The sequence below is a fragment of the Carya illinoinensis genome, chromosome 13 (genome assembly GCF_018687715.1).
Source record: "Carya illinoinensis cultivar Pawnee chromosome 13, C.illinoinensisPawnee_v1, whole genome shotgun sequence".
Lineage (NCBI taxonomy): Eukaryota > Viridiplantae > Streptophyta > Magnoliopsida > Fagales > Juglandaceae > Carya > Carya illinoinensis.
In genome coordinates, this window is record NC_056764.1 from 11,782,603 (window position 1) to 11,794,718 (window position 12,116).

Sequence of the window (12,116 nt, forward strand, 5' to 3'; positions counted from 1 at the left end):
TAAATTACTTGGACTTCTTTGTTCCCATGAGTAATCACACCAAAATAACACATATTGCAGTGAAAAAATAATTTATGGCACATCAAGATTATTTAATGACACAAGATTATTAAACACAGATTTAATACCATGATGGGTTCTTCGGTGTGCGAAAAGTGAGAAATTAAAAACCCTTTTCACCATAACAGTCTTAACCCTCCCTCAAACTTGAAAGCAACATATTGTTGGAGAGAGAGAGGTTAGGGATTTCAGATTTTTGTGAGTAGATAGAAGAGAGAGGGAAGGGGAGACATAGAGGGAAGAGATTTTTTTTTTTTTTTTCTGAGAGAATTAAAGTAGGGAGGGGGGGGGGGGGAGGGGGAGTTTCAAACTGACTCTTGCATGTGTCACCATGGGTTTTGCATAAACTCCTTACATGGTGAGCTCCTATTGGCTTTCAATAATTAAAAGGTGTAGGAGACACATGTTAGAAGTGTTTCTATTATACAAAAGTCATCCTTGATGCTTGGCTAAGACTAGGAGATGGACAACAATAGCATATGAGCATCCACATTGGTTTATGCATATGCATATACAAAATCCTCTCTTTTGGAGATCCACTTTATTATTCAAGCAAAACTCCTACATTGGCTTATGCATATTTGAGACAAAATAATAATAAAATATTATCATTTTATTATTATTATTATTGCCTAAAAGTAAGAACAAAATATTTAGTCTGAGAGATCTGAAATGAAGAAACCCTAATCTAAAACCAAGAACAACAAATGAAGATATGGCAGTATCATCGAAACCGTGAAGAAATAGGGAGAAAATCATACCTAGAATAAAGAGAATCAACAGAAAATCAAACAACCGTGATGAGTCCAGAGCCATCTCAAGCTTTGTTGAAAGCTGTTGTGAGAGAAAGGTGCACAAGTTTGATCTTTCGTTGGAGTTGTTTGAGTTGAGAGATGAATAGAGAAGAGGAAATCGTGTGGAGAGAAGAGGAAACGTTCGGAAAGAAAATAATCCATTTGGAGGGTTTGTCGAGAGAAAGAAAGAGAGTGGGGAGAAGAGAGAAAGAATGAGTAAAATATGTTTTAGGGAGTGAATAGTATATCTTCAAATATGTATAGACAATGTTCATAGCTATGCTAATATTTGAAAATACATAATTCAATGTAGATGAATTTAGGCTCATATTATACAAATATGACTTTGCATATGAAAACTAGTTGAAAGATCTAGTTGACTTTGCATATGATTTTGCATATACCAATGTGGATATTCTAAATTGAAAGATCTATAAGTACATGAACTAGTTGACCACAAAAGCATAATCTAACAACTAAAATCTAATTATTGTCAGCTCAAAAGCATGCATGATTTTTAAGTAAATAACTTTTATTACTTAGAAAATTAATCAAATGGCTTGACTTCAAGCCATTCGATATCAATATTTATATGGACATACATGTTACTTAACAAAAATGCCAAATATATCACAAAGTACAAGTTTAAAGGAACAACTTAATTAACAAAGACTACTACTTTATATTTTATTCCTGATGGCCTTGTTCGGTGATCAGTCATTTATGCAATTTTTCCAACAAAATTTGGGGCTTAAAAAGAGACTTATTTTCCTAAAAGTTAGGACAAAGAAATATACATATATATATATATATATATGAAACAACGGATTAGAATATTGCTTTTTGTGTTCTTATATGATGTAAAAAAGAAAAGCTTTGATTTCATACTTGTTTGGCCGCCATCATTTTTTGTTTGTTTAGTAATTTTTCAAAATTCAATTTAAATTTCAGCATAATTTGATCAAACGTAAAACTAACAAAAGAAATTGATAGAAAAAACTAAAACAGAGTAGGAGACGAAGGGGATGACGCACAATGGAGACGAAGGAACCTCTGTTAAAACATAAACAAATGTGAGAAAGGGATGAGGCTTAGGAGTGTTGGTGGTTGTTGGATTCCCATGCACTGAAGGACTCATTGGTAGGGACTTTTGCAGCTAAATGAAACAAATCGTTTCTTTAAGTGCAAAAGCCACCTAGGGCGTGCCCACGGAGTCCTTGTAAGGGAACTACAAATAGAATTATTCATCATTTAAATTCAATTGTCTTATAGTTTTCCCTTAAGCATTTTTTCTCTCACTCTCTCTCTCCTTAATTCTCTCTCTATTTGTATTGGTTACGGCTAAGAATAAATATTGTTTTATGGGCTATGAATTTCATTTATAAAAGACATGATTTTACATGAAGAATTATGCATTAAATTATTTATAAAAATCCATGATTTTATGAAAGGAGTGATGCATTAAAAGATTTATGAAAAGTTATGATTTTATGTGAGAGTTATGCATTAAAATATTTTTAAAAAGTCATATGTTTATTATGTTTAGTGTATGATGTGTTATTTATTGAGTATTTGACTCATTTTATATATATATATATATATATATATATTTACCACCCAGGTGATAATTTTTATGAGGATGAGACTGGAGGAAAAGACATGACCCTGAGAGGCGAGGCAGAGGACCAGACAGATTATGCTATAATTAGTTTTATAATTTTAGTTTAATAATATATTTTGATAAGCATATAATACTTTAGTAATTTTAAATAAGTGCTTCCACATACTATCTTTTGAAATTTTAAATATTTAATAAAGATTGACTTATTTATTATGAAATCTTTTGTATGTGGTACTTTGTTAAGAAGAAAAAAAAAGTTTTTAAGTTCAAGTTTAATAGCACACCGATTTCCAGAAAATTTTTAAAAATGACTTATTGGGGAGCAGGGTGTTACAAAGTTGAATTGTTTATATTTTTTACGTGAGAATTTAAAAAATTTATAATGATGAAATAAAATGAAATGTGATAGTTTATCAATTCAAAAAGCCTCTTAGTCTACACAAAAATCTTATATAAAAAAATTAATGCACTAACCATACTTAATGTAATCTATTAGATTATAAAATTCTTTTTATTGTATAATAGAGATAACATATTACATCATACTACGTCAGCGTGTAAACTTCAATCCTTGTATAAGATCTATGTTTAAATCTAACGCTTCTTAGTGGAAAATAAAAAAACATATCCAATCCAAGTCATAAACAATCATGATTCATGTAAGATATGTTTGATATGTTTTGAACCTATTTTTAAAGCATTATGCTCTTCAAATATGCTTTAGATCATTATCATTGAAAAATATTTTCAGATAATACAAAATTAAGTCATACTAAACAATTGCCTTTTAACTATAGAGAAAATAGATAGTCTTTTCTTCTTAAGTAACATAGGCTTTTGAAAAGAAATCTTAATATTATCTATAAAGAAACTTTAAACAATGTGAATTGCATATTATACAAAAGAATGTATATTTTAATTATACCGTCCATTTTAAAAATTTGAGAGGGTTGTGAGCTATTTATTAAATTATTTATTCAATTCTTACCATTATAGACTGCGTAAGCATGAATCTGAAAAAACACTAGAGTTTATTTGGAAATAGATCACATTTTTAAATTCCCATTATATTTTATTTCATCTCATCTTATTTTCTTCTTAAATATAATTCAAATAGAATTTTTTCAAACAAATCATTATAATTTTTCTAAACTTTTAAACAAAAATTAATAAAAAATAATTCAATTTTTTTAAATTTTTAAACAAAAATTATATTATAAAATTATATTCTAATAATATTTTTTATTAAACTTTTACTTTATTTTTTTAAAATTTTAAAAATATTTAAATTAAAACTACCTTACTATTATTTATAAACTATTTGTTAATTTATTAACAAAATTACCGTATCATCTCACTCCCACGGACAACGAGCCTGAAACCGTGATCGTCTCTGAGAACTTTGGTCAGACATTTTGCTTGCGCGTAAGATTCCCATGGAGAAGGCAGCAGTTTCTGCTAGTGCCAAGACCAGTGAGCTTTCTTCTCCTTTCAAGCTTCTCCTCTCCTGCCCCGCTGGTCTTTCACCATCGCAGGTTCTCAAAACTCTCATCTTTTATTTCTTAATTTATTCCTTACATCTGTAATCTGTATGCGTGTTTATTCTTTAATTACTTTATTTTTTTTCTTTACAATGTGGATAAGGTATCTGTGGTTTTTGATGAAGCGTATGATCGGATTCGCCACCCGGACACCTACTTAGAAAATTCCATTGCTGAGGTAATCCTCAATTTTCGAATTCATTTACTGATTTATTGTGGTGTAAAAATTCCGTATCTTTTCTATTTCGTATTTGCATAAAGTTGTCGATTCAGATAATTAGCTAACTTTCTGTAAATCGAATCAGTTACTGTATTTTACATTGGATTTTACATGTGCCCATTTGAGTCTGTTAGTACCTTAATGGAGCTCTTTGTTTTTATTACAAATTTACAATCAGCTTGAATTAGTTGAAATATGTGTTTTTCTGTGTTGATGGTTATGTAATGCGTGTTATTTTGTCGAGAATTCAATGGACTTTCTGTGTTTCCATGGAAATCAAATAATTTTCTTGTCTATATAGTTCACGTTTTCACTGTTATTTATTTCTTCCTTTATCTTTGCTTAGATATGGGATCAAAGGGTTCAGATAAACAAGTCATTATACAACGGCACAAAGTTCCGGGTATGTGTGCCTCCTTGAGCACTTTATGCCATGTATTGTCGTTTACTTTGTAAACTAACAACTTCATCTTAATAAAATAACGATTAAATTGGTTTATTTCTTGGCATGATGCAAATGACTAAGATGAGTATGGGACCATTGTTAACCAATGGCTTAGATGGTAGCATTCATACTACCTAAAATATATGTTTATGAGAGTTGAATCATTTAGAGATCATAGCCATTTTGTTTCTGGATACAAGCTTTTAACATTATATTCTTCTTCTTCTTCTTCTTGACGCAATATGCCGGTGACTATAAAATAGAGTACATTTTTTCTATGATCCTGCGGAATCTTGCATGCAATCTTTTAAATTCTGAACCAAAATTGATTCCATAGCTTCAGTTAATCTTTTTTTTCCTATATTTCGGCAGAATCTTGCATGTAGTTCTTTATTTTCTAAACCAAATTAATTCCATAGTTTTTTTTTCTTTAAAATAGAAAAACTCATGTAACATTCCATTCATCAGTACCTTCCAGGGTGAGATCAACACCACAGTACATCCAATGAAAAAAACTCATGTAAGGCATATACAGTCAGTCCACTATTTTACACAATATACAAAATCTTATTTACATCTCAAGGGAGGATGAGCTGATTTTTCAACTTCCAATTGTCCTCTCACTCCCTTTGGAAGGTTCTGCCCATCCCAAAATTCCCATTGACCCCTGTGTACCTGCTTTAGCAAAATAGTCTACCACCTGATTGACTTCCCGATAAAATGGCCCCACGACGGAGAACCATTGCCATATCTCTTAATAAATCCTACCAAAGCTCAATCAAAACCCAAGAATCCTCCCTTTTCCTATCCAGCCAATATCAAGAACTTGAGAATCCCATTCAAGTTATACTGCCATAAGATGCAATCTCAGACATAACTGAACCATCTGCTCTCAATTCCACTAAGGTATTAGTACCCACACCATAATGAGTGGAAAATGTCGCGCTGTAGGAACCACACGCATCTCTAATTACCCACCTCCCCCACAAGGTCCGGGATTACCATTGGCATTTCGTAAAGTCAGAATACCTAAGGCAAAACCTGTAGCTTAGGTATCTTTCCTATTAAAACAGGAATACCTAACCTTTGCAACAGCAACATCTCCCTACACTTCGGCATTTTTTTTTTTTTGATAAGTAAGAGGTAAATTTTATTGATACTAATGAAATAGGCATAGCCCGTGTACATGGGAGGAATATAAAAGAACACCTAAGCACATTCTAGGATTGATAGATTAAGGACAGGAAATCATGGACATTGATTCCATTAAGCACAATGACTGAAAACCAAAGCAGTAATGTGTGTACAAAAAAATGCTGAAGCTCTGCCATTGTGCACTTCCTATCTTCAAAGCACCATGCATTCGTTTCCAACCAAGTACACCACATAATGCACAACGGAAACCTACACTTCAGCATCTTAACCTTTGTAACTTTAGAAAGAGCCTCAACAAGCAACAATTTCACTTTAATGCTAGTGGTCTCCTTTTTCAGTGCGTTCTCCATTTGTGCACTACACCTCCTCAACCACAAACACCAACTGATTGAGGAAATCATTTTCCCAACCACCTAACCCAACTGAGAATAAAGAGAAGCCTTACAAACCACAAGGGAACCCACTCTTGTCAAGACTGCGGTTAAACAGGTCTAAAACCGAGCAAGTTAGAAAAATATTTCCAAACAAGATCAGCACAGTCACCAGTACATAATGCATGATCTAAGGACTTCATATATAGATTCAGACAACAGTTACACCCATGATGCTATAGAAATATTGGGTTGCTGGATTCTTGAATCAAATGGCAGACCCTTGTGAAAGTGTTTCCACATACAGAGAAATTTTAGAAGGCAGATGTTTGTTCCAATCCCAGTTACTCCAGCTAACAGATTGCCCTTTGGTCCTTATTCTGTTCCCAGGTGATTTTGAAGAAAAGCAGCCATTTCATCAACCCAAATGGGAATATAAACACCAGAACCTATCCTCAGTGATTTAGATATCAACTCATCAACCAAAACATTCCTTACTAAACGTGTAAAAAGCTGTGTATTCCATCCCTCCACTGGCCAGATATCAGAAACCTCCATGTCAGGACTCAAAAGATTAGCTACTCTGTCAGCCAATTTCAGACCAATTCTCAAACCAAAAGTTCATGCTCCCTTCCGTCACCCTCCAATTTAAGCCTTGCAAAACTTCTTTGCTCAGAGACATTACAGATTTCCACAAAGAACCCAACCTAGAGGTTTGTAGTAGAGAAGGGAAGGCACTTTAAGTGCTTGGTTGTAGAATAATCAGACCATAGTGAATTACCATAGAAAAATCTCTGAGCTAGTTTTATATGCAGAGCTTGTTGAACCGGTCCCAAGCCATGTATACCCAAACCCACCACCACTGGTTTACAAGCTTTAGCCCATGCAAGTGATGCCACCCATTTTTTCTTAGCCTTCATATTAGCCTCTCCCCAGAAAACTCAGTAAATTATCCCAGAACCTCTTGCAAAACTGTCTTAGGGGTGTTAAGAGTAGATCATTCATGTATTGGCATGCTCGGCAAAACATGCTTGATCAAAATCAGCTTCTCTCCATAGGATAACAGCCCAGACTTCCAGCCTGCCATTTGTTTCTTAATCTTCAGCACTAGAAGCTCTAACATAGAAGTTCCAATCTTCTAATATGCCCGGGTACACCTAAATATGTGCAAGGATGGCTTCTTAAAACCAGTATTATGCATTGCAATGGACTTTACTGCAGAAAGTTTTGAGAAGAAAAATCCAGCAGATTTTGATTTATTCACCAACTGACCGAGATCTTTTCATCAAGCTGCATAACCTCTGAAAATGCTAACAGTGAAAATTTTGCTCCATTTAACTGTGGCTTTGGTTGAAGCATTTGATGCAAGTGGCAGTAACCTACATGTTGTGCCACAACCACATGTTGGACATCTGAAATGATATAGGATTCTTTTTCTCAGAAATATTATAGAGTCGGATTGCTTTAAAGTTTACCCCATGTTTTGTATTGATAGATTTATCTTAACTAGTATACTGTATTCATTGTTTTGTACAGTATGGAGGATACGTCTTGCTTCATGGAGATGGACCTAACCAAGTTTCTCGCATCTGCCTCCACCTAGGTTTGACAGATTACAGGTTTCTCTCTCTTTCTGTGGGTACCTGGTGGCCATGTGTGCCGCTGTGCATATGTACACTTTTCCAGATAAATAATAGAAATCCATGGACTGAGTTTAGATATAATATCCTTCATATTTAATATTTTTGTCAGGGTCAGTCTTTTTATTTTATTTTATTTTTTTGATACAGGGGATGGGGGGTTTCAAACCCAGGTTTTCCATTTGGAGAACCGGGTTATGTTCCATCAGGCCATTAGGCTCTTGGCTAGGGTCACAGTATTTAAAAGTGATATATGTTTTACATTTTTTTTTTCTTTAGTAAGTTTTTATTACTTACTGCTGGTGGCCTTAGGTGGTTATTGTTTGAGTAGTTTCTACATTTTGTATGACTTTCTAATTGATATTAGATCTGACTGCCATGCCAAGTTAACCATTTGGTGTATATAATGTTTGAAGGTTCATAATATTTAAGTTACAAATAAGTATCCATCTTGAGCACCCCTCTGTTCATGACCAGTGGAAGTAGGTTTGGACAACCACGACCCTTCTACTACTAGAATTCAAGCACTAGTTTTCATCCACGTTCTATCCGAAAAAATTATTTTGTACTCATCCTGTGTGGTTGAGTGCTGCCTTGGTTCTTATTGACGGAATTATTTAACCATTTGACTAAAGAAGCTCCATCATTTCTAAAGCATATTTTCATTTCAAATGCTATAATTTGGCACACAAACGGGAGGGAATGCCAGCTCTTAGGAACCCTTAATTAGGGAGATTGGTTGGCAGGCAATAGGATTTTGTAGTTTGAAACAAGTGTATTAACTCAAGGGGTACTTTGGATGACCTGGGAACTGATTAATTCAAATGTGGAGATGCAACCATTCTCTGATAAAGACTTGAAAGGCTTTCATTTTATGAAAAAGATGTATGATTTATGGTTTTGCAACCACCGAAATGGAGAATAATTGGTATTGTTTTGGAGATGTCAATATCAATAGGATGTGCAACTACCTTTCTATTGTCTGACCTCTGAATTTGTTCTAAACAAATAAAGGATTGGTTTTCTGCAATATCCCTAGTAGTGATTTTTCTGCAACATCTTGATTCACTTATCTTGATCAATGCTTCCTATAATTGCACTCTTTTCCCAGACTAAAGCTTTTTTGCCATCTTCTTTGTACCAGGACTTTTATGGGGACAAACTTAAATCCTTTGTGGGAAAAGTTCTTGGTTCCATCAGAAGGTATTTTCTACCTAAAGTTGAAAACTTATGTTCTGATTTTATTTTGTCTCCATTTTGTCTTTGATGGTATAACTGAATTCATACTGCCTAACATATTAACAAATTATCTGTTGCTATTCATCTTGTGTCCTTCATCTCCCTGAAAATTCAAGTCTTGTCTGAGGTGTCAGATATAAAATAAAGCATGAGATTATGAATACTAAGGAAATGATGTAAGAAATTAAACCTCAATACACATATCTTTAGCTCTTTAAACTTCTAACATTAGGCTTTAAGTTCATAAGATTATGATGACTCATGATATGTAACAGTTAAATCAAATTGGGTCACTTGGTAGAAACAGCTTTTCTTAATGCTTATCGATGCAATCCAAATCTTTTGAGCGTTTCTAGCTTCTATTTTCCTGTAGACGACAGTATTTGTTGTCAACACACTTCAAGCCCACTGGGTAATGGTGCAATAGTGGAGACATCTGACAATAAAATAATTGTGCTGCGAAGGAGTAGTAATGTTGGGGAATTTCCTGGACGCTTTGTTTTCCCAGGAGGTCATCCAGAGGTATTGAGTTTTATAATGTGAAAATCTTTTTCCTCTTTTTGAAAGATGGGGGCAGTTCCACAATACATGGCTTGCAAAGTTGGTCTTTTGCAGAAAATCTGGGCATAATGGTACACTTTCTGATGGTTGACAGCCCCAAGAAATTGGAATAACATCCCATCAGTATGCCAAGGATTTGACAGAGTCTGAGCTTATTAACCAAAAAGTTTCTCAAGAGATGTTTGATAGCATTATTCGTGAAGTAGTTGAAGAAATTGGAGTACCTTTGGCGTCCCTTGTAAGCTCCAGTCTCTTTGTGGTGAAAGCACCTTTTGTTCCTGCTTGTTTCATATATTTTGATCAATGAGAGTATCATTCCTGTCTATGATCAATTTGTTTATAAATTTGTGAACTGCTTGTGGTTCTAAGTTTATTTATCTGATTGTAATACCTTTGTCGAAACCACTTGAGCAATTCCACTTTGTGCAAGTGATATTAATTGCTAAAGCTCGTGTAGGGGTTTATTGGGTTAGAGAAACATGCTTCTTTCTCATTTTTTTTTGTTTGACTTTTTATTTAAACTAGCTGATATCAATCTTTTGATTCTCATGCAGCACAATCCACTTCTCATTGGTATATCCCGCAGGGAGTTGAATGTAAGGCCAGCTGCATTCTTCTTTATCAAATGCAGTCTGGAGTCAAAGGAAATTCAAAAACTGTATTTGAGTGCACAAGATGGTTATGAGTCAACTCAGCTCTATGCAGTTTCAGTGGTTAGTTTAAACTTCATTTTCTTGAGGTGAAACTTATGGTTCATTTTTGTTAAAGATGAGCGCATAAACAATCATAGTGACAGGAGCATGGCATTTAGGACTACTCCAAACCTCCCCTTTTGCAATGAATCCCTCCAACTTCCAACTTTGTCACGTTACATCATCAAACTACTAAAAAGTTACAATGGGCATCAGTTATGACTCAACTATCAAGATTGTATCATGTCGCCCATTTTTTGTCTATTTTAACAATGAAATCTTAACAAGAGGGTATCTTGCAACTTTTTTTATGAATGTGAAAAAGTTAGTAATTTGAGTGCATGTTACAAAATGGGTAGTGTTTTGGGAGTACATGCATCCCTCCTCTCTCCCCCCCTCCCCCCCTTTCTTTCTCTCGCCTTTTGAGGTTCATGGTAAGGAGGGTGGTGGCATGGTAGTAGACATGATTTGGAAAATGGGAAATGGTATTTTTTTGCTTTTTTATGTATGTAAAGAAACTTGCTTTTATATTTGCTGCTGGGGTGCATAAGAAATTACATTTAGCTTAAATAACAATTTCTTGCTTTATATGACACTACAGATTGAATTTTTCAAATTATTATTATTATTATGATTATTATTATTATTATTATTATTATTATTTTATTTTAAGATGTGTACTCATCAATTTTCTTAATCAGACTGATTTAGGGAACATGGCATCAAATATGCCAGGCTGCCATCAAGGTGGACTGGCTCTCTACAAGTTGATGGTAGAAGCTCTGACGATTACCTGAAAAAGGTTCGGGACTATTGATTAGAGCTGGCAGTTTGTGGTTTTCCAGTAGCTTTAATGCAGCTACATTTTCGTGGCTTTGATCTCCTTTTGTTATGTTTTTAAACAAAAAATACGCATAACCAACTTCCTCAAATATCCCAGATCAAATGATGGAGAAAGGCACCAGATCATCCAAAACACATGATCCAATTAAAAACACAAGCTTTTATCTACCGAGGGATGGGAGAGAAAAATTAAAAAAGACCATATGTTCTGTCCGTTGATCTACTTCATATGAAACCGCATTATCATTCGATTTTATCTATTTGGCATTGCAATTTAAGGTAAGAACATGGTTTCAGCACTACCCGCTTAGTAAATCCAGAACTTCGGAACCTACAAATTTGAAGTGTAAAATGTGCTCGTGGCTCCATGTGTGGCAGTCACCTATAGCAGGAGTACCAACCATCAAGTTCCCAACCCCTTGAGCCCTTGCTATATTAGCTAAGCAGTACTCAAAATTCATCTCTTGAGATTATCCTGCCCAGTTGGGCACGAATTGTGAGTGCTTGCATGTGTTAGTTGCTTTATTCTGAAGCTAGATACAAGCAAGAAATGGACAAAGTAAGCCATGAGATCAGACAGTATTTTTGCTTTTTCAATAGAAATACTGATTTTCATTCTGGATTTTATTGTTCTTAGTCACACTGGTTAATGCATGCGTCAAATGGTTGACTATGAAGCCGCTTTTAAAAGATGTTATGTAAGCCGGAGTGACTGGAAATGATAAAATCAAAGATGAAAAATAACAGTATCCCATTTTTAATGCAAAAATAAAGATATCTCTATTGTGACAAAATTGGCTAATCTTTAGTTTGAGCAGATTAAGAGATCCAAACATTTCTCATAACCCTATAACTGTATTTACAATGTGGAAAAGTAACCCCTAGGGTTGGCTCAAGTAGTAAAGACCTTGGGTTTCATGGTACGTTCTCTTTA

At 34.3% G+C, this 12,116-nt stretch overlaps 1 protein-coding gene across 2 annotated transcripts; it reads left to right on the top strand.

The window, feature by feature from the left end:
• Window positions 1–3,817: 3,817 nt before the first annotated feature.
• LOC122290870 (nudix hydrolase 9) lies at window positions 3,818–11,481 on the top strand. Of its 2 annotated transcripts, XM_043098540.1 has the most exons (10): window positions 3,818–4,010; window positions 4,120–4,194; window positions 4,583–4,639; window positions 7,744–7,826; window positions 8,992–9,050; window positions 9,460–9,608; window positions 9,742–9,885; window positions 10,202–10,360; window positions 11,041–11,141; window positions 11,280–11,481. In XM_043098540.1, exons 1-9 carry the CDS (start codon window positions 3,912–3,914, stop codon window positions 11,134–11,136), a joined length of 921 nt encoding a protein of 306 aa, XP_042954474.1. In that variant the 5' UTR covers window positions 3,818–3,911; the 3' UTR covers window positions 11,137–11,141; window positions 11,280–11,481. The 2 variants fall into 2 exon arrangements, with proteins under 2 accessions (XP_042954474.1, XP_042954473.1); XM_043098539.1 differs by having other exon boundaries at window positions 11,041–11,481.
• The last annotated feature ends 635 nt before the right edge of the window (window positions 11,482–12,116 follow it).